This window comes from Lynx rufus, unplaced genomic scaffold, assembly GCF_022079265.1.
Source record: "Lynx rufus isolate CCGP_SWC_20201006 ecotype Redwood Valley unplaced genomic scaffold, mLynRuf1.p SCAF_5, whole genome shotgun sequence".
Taxonomy (NCBI): Eukaryota; Metazoa; Chordata; class Mammalia; order Carnivora; family Felidae; genus Lynx; species Lynx rufus.
In genome coordinates, this window is record NW_025814867.1 from 37,654,892 (window position 1) to 37,671,697 (window position 16,806).

Genomic DNA, 16,806 nt, shown 5'->3' on the forward strand with positions numbered 1-16,806 from the left:
ACTTACCTGCCAAAATGAAGAACTATATACCGAATGAGATCACCCTGCTTTTCCATCTTGTTATCTGTGACCATGGGCATCAATTTGTCATAGTACTTGGCAAGATAAAAATGCCCATCTTCCCACTCTGGCAGGAACAAGGTCACATCCTGTAAAAGGGAATACCAGATGTTCACCTAAGAAACCCCCAAACTATGCTGGGAAATAAAGTATGAATAGATGATTAGGGATCAAAAGTATGAGACCCACATGGAGGCAGAGCAAAGTCAAAGGAACAATGATTCTTTGATTTGGATAAAGAATAGCTGTTTTCTTAAAAAGGTTTTCTTAGGATAGCTGGTTGGTTCTGGTGGGTTGTCCACTGGCCAACATGAAATAGTGCAGAATAATCAGCTATTTAGGAAAAGAAAACTCCATTTACATTGCCACTTTATATGATACATCAAAATAATTTCCAGATGGATTAAAGTGTTTTATGAATGTGTGCATATATATTTTTTTATTAAAAAAAATCTCAGTGAAAGGAGAATATCAAAGCCCTGAGGACAGGGTTTAAAAGCATAAAAATATGGCTAAAAAAAAAAATTACATCTTATTTTTCTCCAAGATCTGTCACAGATAATTGTCCTCCCTCTCAACTTCATAATCCGGTTTCTAAGAATTCACCTCACACTCACTCCTCAAACTATTTCTTCATGGTTTCAGTCTTCAGTATTCCACTAAAGCAGATCCTTAAATCTAAAAGATCCTTTCCAATTCTGGTCTCATTTGAACTCTCTTCAGCATCTGTTTCTGTTGTCCTCACCACTTCCTCTTGGAAACACTTTCTCCCTTGACTTCTGTGAGGCCACAATCTTCCAAGTTTTTTCCAACCTTTCTGGTCACTCTTACTTTGTCCCCTATATCATTTCCTTTCCCTTTTCCTGCCTTGTGTATTTATTTTAAAATAACATTATTTGAAATGTGATGGAAAATACATAGGATGGCTGACTACAAAAAACAAAAAAACAAAAAAAAAAACTTTTAAATGAAGTTTCACTCTTAATTCAAGCAAGTTTGAGAACATAGTTTGAACCAGGAACCTTAAATCTTGAGTTTACCCTGAATCTATTCTTGAAAATTTATTATAGATGGCAACCTGCCTGTGGATAGAGGAGAGAATGACATGACTAGATGTATGGAACAAATGCTGGATTCATATGCCCAACCAGCCACAGGGACAAGGCTGCCAGTGTCCCTTCCCCATGTAGTCACTGAAGCAAAGAGGATGAAGGAAATATACAAAAATTTTCAGGTTTAAAAAATTTCAGGATTAGAAAATGCTTGGGCTTCTCTCTCTGCCCCTACCTTGCTTGTGCTCTCCCACCTCTTGTTCTCACAATAAATAAATAAACTTAAAAAAAAAAAAAATGCTCTTCCAACTAAGCCAGCCACGTGCCCCCCCAATCCTACAGGTTTTGATAGGTTGTATTTTTATTATCATTTAGTTTATTATTATAGATAATTTTTAAATTTCCACTGCAATTTCTTCTTTGATTCATGGGTTATTGGGAAGTAGCTCTCTCACAATACCATCAATGTAAAGCTTAATACTTAGTAAGGAAGGTATACATTGTGTTTGTTCAAAAAATTGCAGGCTGCAATGTGATTACCTTTAGGAGGGCGAAAGGGTGGGTCATAGAGTACTAATAATATTCTACTTCTTGACCTGGGTGATGGTTTCTTGAGTGTATTTGCTTCGTGATAATTCTTCTTATGCTATCTACACTACTAAAAAGTCAAAAAGTTTCCTGGGTATTTTTATACATGTGTTTTTCCATACAGACTTTAAAATCATTTTATCCATTTGCAAAAACAAAAAAAGATTGAACTCTTAATGAAACTGCATTATACATATACTTGCCTTATATTTTTTCATAACTGCATTGCTTTCAAAGTTAGCTGTTTCTTCCATAAATCGGCCCACTAGCAGCATAGCTCGACCATGGATTAACATGTTCTTACTCTCGGTTGGGGTTTTATTTTCAGGAAAACATAATTCAACACCCTTCTGAAGAACAATTAGTGCCTGGTGAACATCACCCTAAAAGGAAAAAGGAAACAATAAGCCTTTTAATTTAAAACATATTTCTGTTTTTGAAAAACAAAATTGTTAGCATTTAAAGACCATTAAGTATATTTTATGTATAAATCTTTGTAATTTCATGTTCATGTCTCATTTCCCTCCTGTGAAAGTAAAATCCTAAAAAGGAAGCATTGCTTCAAATCACATAGAGCTCAAATTCATTCATTAATTCACTCATTCATTCTTACAGTCAATCAAAGTACAAGAAACTGAACACATATGTAGATGACTAGGGATAAACACGAATAAATCAAAATCTCTGGCTTAAAAAAGTTCATAGTCAAGTGAAGAAATAGACTATATAAAATAGCAACACGATGTGAAGTTCTATTAACAGAGGAATATATATGGGTATAATTAAGGACAGAGAAGGGACGCTTCTAAATCTACATGAAGGTACAGGAAAATGGAGGAGAGCAACAGTCAGGAAAGGTTACCAAATGAAGATAATTTAAATTAGGTCTTAAATAATAAATAGCAATTTTCTTGAAATGTATTCAGTGAAAGACATTCTTGGTAGAAGGAGGAATAAAAATTTTACAGGAAAAGGTAAGTAATCTGGTTTTACCTGACGCCTAAAGGGTCTATGAGATAGTGACAAGTGAAGCTGAAGAGGGAGAGTGGAACTCGATCAGGAAAAGCCTTGTGTACTTTCTAGAGGTCAGACTTCATAATAAATGTATGAAGAATACTTCAGAAGATTTATCAGAGGAGCTACATGATTCAATGTCCATTTTAGAAAGATCACAGATTGCAGTGATGGGCACAGAGGAATAGGCAAATTAAAAAAAAGGCTATTAATATTATTAGAGGCTGTAAATGTTAAAAGGCATGCATGAAAGCAACAGAGATAAACAAGAGGGAGACGATTCAAAAGATGTTTCTTTTTTAACTTTCAAATATACAATATGGTATTATTAACTATAGTCACCACCATGCTGTACATTACACCCCCATGACTTTTCTATTTTATAACTGGAAGTATGTATCAAAATATCAAAAGATGGGGTGCCTGAGTGGCTCAGTCAGTTAAGCATCTGACTTTGGTTCGGGTTATGATCTCACGGTTTGTGAGTGTGAGCCCCACATCGGGCTTTCTGCTGTCAGCACAGAACCTGCTTCAGAGCTTCTGTCTCCCTCTCTCTCTGCCCCTCCCCCAACTCACACACACTGTGAGTTTTCATTTATTTATCTCAAACATAAATAAACATTAAAAAAAAATTCAGGGTGCCTGGGTGGCTCAGTCAGTTGAGTGTCCGACTTCAGCTCAGGTCATGATCTCATGAGCCCCACATCAGGCTCTGTGCTGACAGCTCGGAGCCTGGAGCCTGCTTTGGATTCTGTGACTCCCTCTCCCTTTGCCCCTCCCCTACTTGTTCTCTCTCTCTCTCTCTCTCTCTCAAAAACAAAAACATTAAAATTTTTTTTAAAAATCCAAACTGGGGTACTTGGCTGGCTCAGCTGGTAGAGCATGCAACTCTTGATTTCAGGGTCATGAATTCAAGCCCCATGTCTACAGGTAGAGTCTACTTAAAAAAAAAAATTAAAAGATGGATGATGGTAGATTTAGTCTCCAATTGGATGTGGAAAATGAAGGAGAGGAAGAAGTTCAAGATGATGCCCTGATTTCTGTGTTAGATGAGAGGATTCAATAGAGTCTATGTAGAAAAATAGAGAATATAGGAGAAGCAGTTATTGACTGGTAGATGATGAATTGCATTTTGAACACAGTGAATTTAAGGCATTACAATACAGACTAGCACTAGCTCAGAAAATGATCAGGTAATGACAAATACAGGCTGAGTCATTACTTTCGCCTCCACAATAACAGATGGCATCAGCTATAGTTGCTAAATGTCAATTTTCAGAACATGCTATGCTTACTACTAATTCTAGACTGGTGGCAAGCATAAGGAAATATATAAATAACAGCCATTTAAATCTGTGGCATAACCTTTGCAAGTAGTTCAGATACTCAAAAAGCTTCTTTCTCATTACCATTGCTTTTATCTGGGGACTGCTGGGCACTTTTGTTCTTATGCTAAACCCTTCCTGATAGGCTAGATTAGAAATTAATCTTGAGTGAAAATGGCAAGTCTACCCAGAACTAATTATCTGCCAAGGATATAAGTAGGGAACAGTATTATTTTCATTTAACAAATAAGTTTTTGAGTGCCTACTGCACACTCTGTCTATATACAGAGAGGGTAAAAACAAAGTAAAAATTGGCTGCTTCCCTCAAGAAAAAAAAGGAGGGCAGATGAAAACAAAGAATTGCACTTTCAGCTTGAATGGAAAGCCATTTGGGGACTTCAGGAAAGACGAAATGGTTTCTTCTAGATTATGGTAGAATGATGAAGAAAGGCGACAGGAAAAGAGTCTGAATTGGGATTAAGGATCATCTCTTAGGCCTTGGTAAGACATACATAATCTACAACATCATATATATGTATATAGATATCATATATCATATCATATATCATATATATGATGTATATATCTTATATATCATATATCATATATATATATGATACACACACACACACACACACACACACACACACACACACGCTGACGTTCCCTTGGCCATACCTTGGACCACAGCCACTTTGCTCTTTCCACATACAGTTCAGCAAGTCGTGATTCTCCAGCATTTAGGAGAGCATTGTAGGCTGTTTGGTGGTGACCAGCCTTCCTAGCTACTCTGGCACTCTGTAGCCAGCATCCTCCAACCATTTCATTATAATCTGGTCTAAATGAGTATGACAAAAACAGACAGAAAGAGAATTTTTAAGTATATTCAACAATTTAAAAATATCTCTTAACATGGAATCTTGTTAATATACTATTTCAAAGAAATCAAAGAAATTTGATTTGTTAAAAAACTAATTTTAATTTTCCTAGGGTGGTCAATTTTTGTCAATTACAAGTCTATGAAAACTTTAATACTAACTTTTATCTGTACCTCTGCCAGATATGTTTTGAACATAAAAAAAACAAGATACAGTGCATACAAAAGTAATTCTTAAGTACTAGGTTCATTTCAACTATACAGATTTCAACTACACAATTGATAACAGAAAAACACAGATTCAGAGAGAAAATCAAGAAAGATAAATACTCCCAAAGGATATGCAAGTATAATAATAAATTCATGATAACTGACATAAAAAAAAAGTGTCAAACACCTTTTGTTGAGGCTTAACAAAGCTCTCCGGAGAGCCAGGATGGGCTCCTTGGCTCTGTAGGAATTCTGGGTCATTTCTAGTCGAGCTACCCAGTTTAGAGAATCTTCTTGAGAGGTATCACCTGGAGACTGTTGAAAAAGTGGTTTGATGCTATGCTCCAATTCACACAACATGTGCAATCTGAAGACAGATAGAGCCTATATTAAAATGTTATCATATTCAGCCCCTTAATCTCATATACAAAGCATGTACTTAAATTAGCCATGAAGAATCTAAAATGTACAGTCTTCTTTGGAAGAACTTTAATCTTATATATTCTTGGTATATAAACAGTAACATTTTTATCTTTTTAAATTAGGTATTAAACACCAATAATGTTGATTTAAATGTTTCGTGCTTTGCTATGGTCCCCGATTTCCTATTAAGTAAATTGGAGAAGGGTATATAAAACTAAATTCAAGTATATGAAAATCAAATTTTATTGCCTATATGAAGATAAAAGAAAATACAGATCCATTATGAATCAACATAAATATTTGCATATGCCTGACATAGCTGACAGTAAATAACTGTGAAATGAATACAATTTTAATTTTTTCTAAGAATGATAGAAACCCTCATGACACATTCACAGAAGTTTTTTTCCATATATAATATGCAGTGTCTATGACTCAGTGTTCGAGGATGCAGTTGAGTATCTACAGAACAGAATCTCAGTGGTGCAATCTGTAGTTTCATTAAACGGTTTCCAAATGGGCTGATACAAATTATAGTAAATTCTTTTAACTGTAAAAAAAAAAAAAAGTTCTTAACTTATCTTTTCAATGATAACATGTATTATTTTTCTCAGGTGAACTAACAGACCTGAAATGTTTTCCATCATTTTCTTCCTTACCTCTAAAAGTTAATTTTCCTTCCTCATAATGTAAGGCCTACATTTTGGGGGAGGGAAATGTCAAATGTATTTCTAAGTGAGAAGAAGAGGAAACTAACAAGTACTGAGCACCAAAGTGCCAGGCACAGTAAATGTCTAGACAATATGACATTACAACAGGACAAATATGTTTTTCTTATTTTTAGAAATCTCATAATTGCTTTTCCAATGAAGAGGATATACATTAGAACATTAAAAAACAAAATTATAGGGTGAGGGGTGCCTGGCTGGCTCAGGTGGTAAAGCATATGACTCTTGATCTCAGGGCCATGAGTTCAAGCTCCATGTTGGGCACAGAGATTACTTAAAAAAAAAAAAAAAAAAATCAAACCAAAACCAACCAAAACAAAAAAACTATAGGGTGACCATAAGATAAAGGAGTGAAAGAGCCACTGTATGTAGATACACATGATACCAAACATACCATCAGTTATTTACTAATCAAAACATTCCAAATCTATCAGAAGACACTTACAAACCAGGAATATAAAATGGACCCTCCCCCACAAATACCTCACAATATATTCATATCCTCGTTGATAAGAGCCTCTTTCAAAGCTTGCAGCTGAAAGAGGTACAATTTGTTCTGCTCTCACTAGTTTCAGTGTGTCATAAAAAGCTGTGACATCTCTTTTTTTGGCTGATAATAATAGCTGTCCCAGTCTGACACTCCATGTTGTAGATTTCCCATCTGAAAAATAAATGTAGAGTCAAGGAATGCCATGGGGCCCCAAAACAAGGTTTACTTCATGTGTAAAATGGTCAGCAGAAATACTGAACAGATGGTTTCATTCTACTTTGAACAAGAAGGCAATTATAAAACAAGCTGAAAGATTAATTATAGATGGTACTCAGCTACTTAAGTCTGAATATTTATAGTATATTAAAACTGCTTATACTTTAAGAAGTAATTTTACCTGCTGCCAAATAGTTTTCCACCAAATCCCACTGTGACAATTTCCAAGCTGCTTCCACTCTGTATGTGTTTAATTCATCTGTCCATTCAGACCTATTAAAAGAAGCCAGTATCAACTAAACTTTATTTAAAATGGCATTTAGAGATTTTTTCATTGTTTTAGATACTCTATTTATTCTATTTACTGTATTTGTATTGTGTTGTACTTTGTACTTAAATACAAAATGATAATCTCTACCCCAAAAAAACCCTTGATTTTTAATGTTTCCATTCCCCTAAAAAACATTTTTTCAATAATTACTTCTTGTTCTTTTTTTAAAGTATATTTATTTATTTTGAAAGGAAGAGAAAGTGTGGGAAGAGGAGAGAGAGAGAGAGAGAGAGAGAGAGAGGGAGAATCTCAAGCAGACTCTGTACTGTCAGAACTCTGTCAGTGCAGAGCCCGCTGTGGGGTTCAAACTCACAAACCGTGAGATCATGACCTGACCCGAAATCAAGAGTTGGACGCTAAATGGACTGAGCCACCCAGGCGCCCCTCAATAATTACTTCTAAAGGGGCAATTTAAAAATGCCATTGACCAACAAATTAAATTGCGCCATATATTAGAACAGAATTAATGCCTGGATAATTACAAAGTGCAGTTTTAAGATTAGCTGTGTGCTTAACTTGAACTAAGGGCAGGGGGAAAAAGAGCCAACTGAACATATACACATTCAGAGGTAAGCAATTCTAAGAACTTGGGATTTTGAATTAAGTTTAAGGCAAAAATAGAGGAGCTTGCAGGTACTAGGTCAGGAGCAGCTCAGGGTGCATAAGGTCACTCAATAAAAGGGCTTAAGAAAGTTACAAATGACGTGTCAATGGCATAACAAAGGATATGAAATAAGCTGCTTAAATTATATATCTATTCTTAAACTATTTTGAGTTACTTTAAAATTTGGATTTGTAGAGGTGCCTGGGTGGCTTGGTCAGTTAAGCGTCTGACTCTTGATTTCAGCTCAGACTCTTGATCTCACAGTTAATGAGTTCAAGCCCTGTGTCAGGCTCTGTACTCACAGCACAGAGCCTACCTGGGATTCTCCCCCTCTCTCTCAAAATAAATAACATTTTAAAAAAAATCTGGATTTGTAAAACAAGTATGATATAGGTAATTATTTTTTCTAAACATTCTACTTATATGACACTAAGATGGATAATGATATTGTAGATCATGACTATATAGAAGCCAGACTTTCCCAGTATTTCTTCTTTAATAATGTTTATTTATTTTTGAGAAAAAGAGAGACAGAGTGTGAGTGGGTGAGGGGCAGAGAGAGACACAGAATCCAAAGCAGGCTCCAGGCTCTGAGCTGTCAGCTTAACCAACTGAGCCACCCAGGCACCCCCATATTTCCTCTTTATTAATCATACCATTTGAATATCTGATATATGCTAGACCCTGCACTGAGCACATTTTTCCATTTAATTATCTAACAACACAGAAAGGCACACATATCCTCATAGTATAAATAAGGTAACAGAATCAGAGAGGTTAGGATCAATGCCATAAAAAGCCCTCTTTGCTCTTTCTGTAGTAAAAATACATTTAAAAAATGTAAAACAGTGATTTTTTTATTAAAAAAAATCTAAAATAGCAGTATAAAAATGAAACATCCTCAAATTTCTAAATACAAACTCCACCAAAAACAATTTAGAATAAGGCTAAAAGAAATACAATAGAAATGTAGTTTGGGGCACCTTGCTGGCTCAGTCAGTAGAGCATGAGACTCCCAATCTCAGGGTCATGAATTTGAGCACCATGCTGGGCATAGAAGTTACTTAAAAATAATATTAAAAAAAAGAAATGTAGTTTTCAAAAAGTCCAGTTGTGAATAACTTTACAAGCTTATCACCAGATGCCAAAATATCAAAATTTTAAGATCAAAATCTGAGTAGAATTAGCAGGATTTGCTATCTAGAGGGGATGTGTCATACCAAGTATTATACCAAGAAGTACCAAAAGGTAATGAGGACCAGGCTGTGAGAACTTATCCCCATAAATAGGTTCACTAAAAAGAGTAATTGTGTAGGTCAAGTACATTCAATAATTTTGGAGGAATATTTGTTTAAATGCAAATATTCTTGGGGAGCCTGGGTGGCTCCATCAGTTGAGCATCTGACTCTTGATCTCCACTCAGGTTCATGGACCCTGCATTGGACTCTGTACTGGCAATATAGAGCCTGCTTGGGATTCTCTCTCTCTCTGCTCCTCCCATTATTACACATACACTCTCTCTCTAAATAAATAAATAAAATTTTTTTAAAAAATGCAAATATTCTCCCCAAAGAAAACACATCCTCTCAATGACCACTTGCTCCAATATGATAGCGCAATCTTTTTTTTTTCTTCCAAATTTTTATTTAAATTCTAGTTAGATGGGGCGCCTGGGTGGCTCAGTCGGTTAGGGGTTCAACTTCAACTCAGGTCATGGTATCACGGTTCTGGGGGTTCGAGCCTTGTTCGGGCTCTGTGCTGACAGCTCAGAGCCTGGAGCCTGCTTCGGATTCTGTGTCTCCCTCTCTCTCTGCCCTTACCCTGATTGAGCTCTGTCTCTCAAAAATAAACATTAAAATAAATAAATTCTAGTTAGTTAACATATAGTGCAATATTGGTTTCAGGAGTAGAATTCAGTGATTCAACAGTTACATACAATATCCACTGTTCATCATAACAAGGGCCTTCCTTAATACCCATCACACATCTAGCCCATCCCCCACCCCTTCCCTCTATCAACTCTGTTTGTTGTCTATATATGATAGATCAGAAGCCTCTATGTATCCCACAACCAAAGAGAAGAGGAGTCTAACTCTACAGCATGTGTAATAACGAAACTTGACACCTAGGTTTGAGCCATGACGAACCTTCCCAAATTACTTTACTTATGAAGTCTTTCAACTAATTTAGAGAAACATCTAAAACATACAACCATTCTTTACCTGCTTCTGCAAAGTTTCTTCCCTTGTTTCATAAATTTCATTACTGTGAAACCATCTGATTAACAGTGAGCTTCTCTGCTCTCAAACACTATAGACTTGAAGTCTTTGCAAATTACAGTTGGGAATTTATAGAAACTATACTTAGCAGAACTGCTTTGACAGTTCTAACTAAAAATAGTGGCCTGTGTGCTCTCTGATCAACTAAGATACCAACCCTTTTGATCTGATCTCACTGCCCAGAATAGTCAGTTGGCATCTGGCAAATATATCAAGAAATAAGTACTTTAGCTCTCCAAACAATGCAGCTTCGAGAGCAGTACAAACCTCCACAGTTACTCCCCAGACCAGAAGAACTATGCAGCCTTAATCTTTGCCACACATACATAGTACTTTTTTGCATCATTTTCTTGCTATAACAAACCCACTTTCTTTAGGAACGGAAGGCAGCTTTCATTTTTATCAATCCTTTACGGAAAAAACACAGAGTCTAGAGTGGTATTCTGTAAACCAGTCACAAAATTTCCTCTTCCCCAACACAGAAAATAACTGGTGCTAATAATGTAGACAGAGCTTAGATACTTTTTGGATATGTTTGTACGAGCCTCACCAATAGCAGGTGAGCTCTACAAGGTTTCTGTCTTAAAGCAAATATAATTCAAGAAAGACTCTTGGGACAGAAGATAAGCTGTTAAGACACATGAAAAAAATGCTCAACATAACTCCTCATCATGAGGGAAATACAAATCAAAGCCACAATGAGATACCACCTCACACCTGTCAGAATGGCTAAAGTTAACAACTCCGGCAACAATAGATGTTGGCAAGGATGTGGAGAAAGAGGATCCCTTTTACACTGCTGGTGGGAATGCAAACTGGTACAGCCACTCTGGAAAACAGTATGGAGGTCCCTCAAAAAATTAAAAATATAACTACCCTACAACCCAGCAATTGCACTACTAGGTATTTATCCAAAAGATACAGAAGTGCTGATTTGAAGGGGCACATGCACCCCAATGTTTATACCAGCACTAGCACAAGAGCCAAAGTATGGAAAGAGCCCAAATGTCCACCAACTGCTAAATGGATAAAGAAGATGTGGTATACACACACACACACACACACACACACACACACACACACACACAATGGAGTATTAGCAGTCAAAAAGAATGAAATCCTGCTATTTGCCACAACATGAATGGAACTAGAATGTATTATGCTAAGCAAAATTAGAGAATGACAAGTATCATGATTTCACTCATATGTGGAATTTAAGACACAAAACAGATGAACATAAGGGAAGGGAAGCAAAAATAAGATAAAAACAAAGAGGGAGACAAAACATAAGAGACTTCTAAATACAGAGAACAAACTGAGGGTTGCTGGAGGGGTGCTGGGTGGGGGATGGGCTAAATGGATGAGGGGCATTAAGGAGGACACTTGTGATGAGCAATGGGTACTATACGTAAGTGATAAATCACTAAATTCTACTCCTGAAACCATTATTACACTACATGTTAACTAGCTTGGGTCTAAATTAAAAAAAAAAATATATATATATATATATACATAAATATATACATATATACAATATATACATAAGTATATACAATATACATAAATATATAAATATAAATAAAATACACACACACACACACACACACATATATATATATGTAAATAAAATAAACAAACACATTTGGTACCAAAAAAAAGGTAAGCTGTTAAGTGCTAAATCAGCTTATGACAAAGTAGAAAAAAAAGTTTTTGTTGCCTATCTCCAGCACCATGAAAACATAAAAGATTTCATTTCTTTGCTAAATGTTATGTCAACTCAATTCACTGATTAAAATTTTTTGATTCAGATACAATAACAAAAGAAAATCCATTTTTAAAAATTTTTTAATGTTTACTTATTTTTGAGAGATAGAGACAGTGCAAGTGGAGGAGGGGCAGAGAGAGAGAGGGAGACACAGAATCTGAAACAGGCTCCAGGCTCTGAGCTGTCAGCACAGAGCCCAATGCGGGGCTCAAACTTGGGAACGGCGAGATCATGACCTAGGCTGAAGTCAGATGCTTAACCGACTGAGCCACCCAGACGCCCCCGTTCTTTTTTTTTAAGGTTTATTTTTGAAAGAGAATGAGCGTGCCTGCACAAGGGAGGGAGGGACAGAGAGAAAGGGTGACTGAGGATCCAAAGTGGGCTCTGCTTGAAACCAGAGAGCCCAACTCGGGGCCCAAACCCACAAACCACGAGATCATGACCTGAGCCAAAGGTGGAAGCTTAAGTGACTGAGCCACTGAGGTAGCCCAAAATACAATCATTCTTTAAAAAAAATATTACCTGTGGGGTGCCTGGGTGACTTATTCGGTTAAGCATCCAACTCTGGATTTCGGCTCAGGTCATGATTATGGGTTCAAGTCCCACAACAGGCTCTGCGCTGACAGTGTGAAATCTGTTTGGAGTCTATCTCTCTCCCTTTCTTGACCCTCCCCACTACTCTTTCTCTCGAAATAAATAAACTTAAAAAAAATAAAAAAATAAAAATTACCTGTTAGCATGCACTCCATTCACCTGAGTGATTACAGTAGACAGCTGTCCAAGACCTAACATGGACTTCACTACACCATGATAATGAATAATCTAGAAATTTAAAAATATTTAAAATAGCAATAATCACTTCAAATATATCGTGGAAAACAAAAACTGTTTAACTGATATTCAATAAAAAGTACTATTTGCCTCACTAAACCTACTCTTCTTAGTTCAGCAATTGATTTGCATGGTAAAGCCCCCAATAATGTCCTAATATATGTGAGTATTAAAAGAATACACAGACAACCTAAAAAATTCTCACAGTGAATTTATTATTTTTTCCAGATTTGGTTTAACTTTTGGTGCAAATCAAATATAAATGTAATGAGTACTCTTTAATATTTTGTTTAAAGATTATTTACCATACTATTTCTCACACAAAAATTAAAACTCAAAGCTCATAACATTAAAATAGATTTAGGGCTGTAGTAACTAAAAAGTTATACAGGGTTATGCAATATTCTTTAAAACTGAAAACACGATTGTGAAAAATAAGGATCCTGTATGAGCTTCTGAGAAAATGAACATGTAAAATACAACAAAAAGCAATACTGTAAGATTAGAGAGAATCTAAGCCAAGATCATAAATCAAGAATTCTAAATTCCCTTCCTGTCCCAGTAAACAGGAGATATGTTAACACACCCCCATTTTAATTATAGCTTAGTATTTCTAAGGGACCATTTCAGAAATTCATAAAGGTTGGTAGGGGGCATATAAAATCTGAAAATGTTTCCTAGGCTGTAGAGAATAATTGTTATTATTAAAAAATGTATGTCAAATTGATACTTTTAATTGCAAACAAAAATTGTATAAATTTTAAAGCAAATGAGCACACATTAATATAAATATACTCCTCAACACACATCATTCATTTGGGGGATTTCTAAGGTCACAGAAATTTGGCATGGGAAGAGATTTTTGAGATCCTCTAGCACATGTCTAATTTCATCAATCAGGAAACTCAAGCTCAGAGATGATTAAATATTTTCCAGACACTAGTAGAGACAGTATTGAAACAAAGGTTTCCAGAGTTCCTTGTTCAGGGCTCTTTTCATTATGTTGCTTTTCATTTATTATCTTACCTGGTCTGGTTCTAGCTGAATAGCCCTGTCATAACAAGCAGTGGCATCCCTCAGTAAGCCAATGCTTTCATGTTCAAGGATCTGTTCTTTCAGAGATGGTTCTGCCTTTCGAAGTGCGCTTACTCCAGCCACTCCATCAGGTTCATGCATAGCAGCATACAATTTCTTTGTTCAACCATTAAAAAACAATCAAATAAGAGAAAAAAACACAACTGGAACTAAAATTGTAAAACCACCAGTTTATGTGAATAGAGCACATGAGAATTTTTCTCAAAGCAACAGTAAGTATTTGCTTCAAGACAGATTTCACAGTAAAATTATAAACTTATTTACAAACATTTTATTATCTTAACACTCTTGTTCCACTTAAAATATAAATCTACATTAGTAATTGCTATTGATGAGAGTCACAAAGAACTTAAAGGTTCTCAACTCTCTTTAAATACAACTTATGATAAATTCTGTTGAATACAGTTTATAAGTGTTTGCATTTTAAAGTTTATAAAATTTTAAACAAGTATTTTATTTTATTTATTTTTTTTTTAATTTTTTTTTTCAACGTTTATTTATTTTTGGGACAGAGAGAGACAGAGCATGAACGGGCGAGGGTCAGAGAGAGAGGGAGACACAGAATCGGAAACAGGCTCCAGGCTCTGAGTCATCAGCCCAGAGCCCGACGCGGCTCACGGACTGCAAGATCGTGACCCGGCTGAAGTTGGACGCTTAACCGACTGCGCCACCCAGGCGCCCCTAAACAAGTATTTTAATATACTGATAGGGAGATGCCTCAAATCTGAGTTCGAAGGAGATATTCAAGTTGAAGATAAAAATTTGGGAGCACTTAGCACAAAGATGTCCTTTAAAGGCAGGGGAAAAGATGGCATGCTCTAGGAAATGAATAGAAAGAAGAGAAAGGGTCAGGGTAGGAGACGGGAGTACTAGTATATTACTAGGCAAAGAAATAGCAAATAAAACTGAGAAGAGAAAGCAGAATAGTTTATTCTTTTTTTGTTTTTTTTTAAACATTTTTTTTAACGTTTATTTATTTTTGAGAGAGAGAGAGAGCGCGCGCGCGCGCGCGTGTGAGCGAGCATGAGCGGGGGAGGGGCCGAGAGAGAGGGAGACAGAATCTAAAGCAGGCTCCAGGCTCTGAGCTGTCAGCACAGAGCCTGACGCGGGCTCAAATTCACAAACTGCGAGATCACCTGAGCGGAAGTCGAACGCTCAACCGACTGAGCCACCCAGGCGTCCGGAGAAAGCAGAGTAGTTTAAAGGAACCTGGGCAATGTGATATCCCAGAAGCCATGAAATAAAAGCAAACGTCTTAATGAAAGAGGAGTGATCAAATGATTCTGTGAAATTAAGAAAATGAGAACTAAGAAACATTTATTGGATTTGGCAATATAGAGGCCACTGATTTTCTGAGTAAGAGTAGTTATCAGTGGAATGGAGATAGAAGTCATGTTGGGATGGTCAAAAAATGAATGGAAAGTAAAGTAAATATAGGGAAGATAAACAGTTCTTTTCAAACTGGCTATGTAGGGAAACAGATGGGAAGTATCTGAAGGGGAATGTAAGACCAAGGGAATTATTAAAAATTAAGATGGGGGCACCTGGGTGGCTCAGTCAATCATCTGATTCTCGATTTTGGCTCACGGTTGTGAGATCAAGCTCTGTCTAGGGCTGGGAGTGAAGACTGCTTAAGATTCTCTGTCTCCCTCTGTTTCTGTCCCTCCCCCTCTCCCACTCACTTGTAGGCATGTGAGGAAAAAAAAAAATTAAGGGAAGATACCAGAGTATGTCTATATACTCGGGTTGAGGAAGATAAATTACTGATTTTAGAGAAAGCAGGAATATCTGAAGGACTGAAATAAAGAGCACAAGTAGAAGGATTGAATTTTGACAGGAAGGGATCCTTCAAGAATAACAGAAGAGAAAAAAAAAATGATATGGTGCAGAAGTCAGTGTATTTTCAAATTTGGTAGACATTTGGCTTCATTTTCTTTTCTTTTTTTTTTTAAGTTTATTTATTTACTTTGAGAGAGACAGAGACAGCGTGAGCAGGGGAGGGGCAGAGAGAGAAAAAGAGAGAGAGAGAGAATCCCAAGCAGGCTCGGCAAGGTCAGCACAGATTCTGACTCAAACTCATGAAACAGTGAGATTGTGACCTAAGCTGAAACCAAGAGTCAGATGCTTAACTGACTGAGCCGCCCAGGTGCCTCTGGCTTCATTTTCTTAATGACAATAAGCAAGATTACCAGTTAAGAGTAGGAGAGGAAACAGAGAAATGAGAAGATAAGAAATAATCATCTTGAAGAGCAGGAAGGTAGGCTATTAAAGAAACACAGGACTAAAGGCAGTGTTAAAGAGTACTGCTGAAATCTCAGATTATAAACTTAAAGCAAAAGTAGTTCAAAACCCACTGTGTGATTTTTCTCCAGCAATGTTCAATTGCTTAAATGCAGACACTGAGAAAGCAGATGGCTTGAGTTTATCCAGGGATGGTATTTTACAAAGTGAGTATCACACAGTGGGTGAAAAGACAAGGGAGTTAAACATCTTTGTAAGGGAATGAATTTAATAATGAAAATAGACTCAAAGCTAGACAAGGAGAAAAATAGACAGGAGGAGGCTAATATTCATCCAAATACTACAAAGTACTGGGGTACCTGGCTGGCTTAGTTGGAGGAGCATGTGACTCTTGATCTTAGGGTTTTGAGTTCAAGCCCCACGCTGGGCGTGGAGATTACTTAAATGAATAACTTAAAAAAAACAACAATACTACAAGCTACTAATTTTTAAGTTTCTCACTGCCTTTTGCTTTTCAACTTGGAAAAAGTCTATCAATTTTGACTTTTTTTTTTTTTTTTTTTAACAGGGAGAGAAAGAGAGCATGAGCAGGGGAGAGATGCAGAGAGAGAGAATCCCAAGCAGGCTCCATGTTCAGCATGGAGCCTGACACGGGGCTGGATCCCATTACCTTGGGC

General features: G+C 36.5%; 1 protein-coding gene across 1 annotated transcript in view; it reads right to left on the bottom strand.

Moving 5' to 3' along the window:
• Positions 1-16,806, bottom strand: part of ATR (ATR serine/threonine kinase) — a 101,278-nt gene that overhangs the window by 23,293 nt on the left and 61,179 nt on the right. Inside the window, exons 29-36 of the mRNA XM_047099529.1 lie at positions 13,820-13,984; positions 12,693-12,784; positions 7,165-7,256; positions 6,761-6,938; positions 5,314-5,493; positions 4,718-4,877; positions 1,904-2,083; positions 7-149 (exon numbers count right to left, since the gene is read on the bottom strand). Of these exons, the coding sequence (XP_046955485.1) occupies positions 7-149; positions 1,904-2,083; positions 4,718-4,877; positions 5,314-5,493; positions 6,761-6,938; positions 7,165-7,256; positions 12,693-12,784; positions 13,820-13,984 (1,190 nt within the window). The remainder of the gene's footprint in view (positions 1-6; positions 150-1,903; positions 2,084-4,717; positions 4,878-5,313; positions 5,494-6,760; positions 6,939-7,164; positions 7,257-12,692; positions 12,785-13,819; positions 13,985-16,806) is intronic.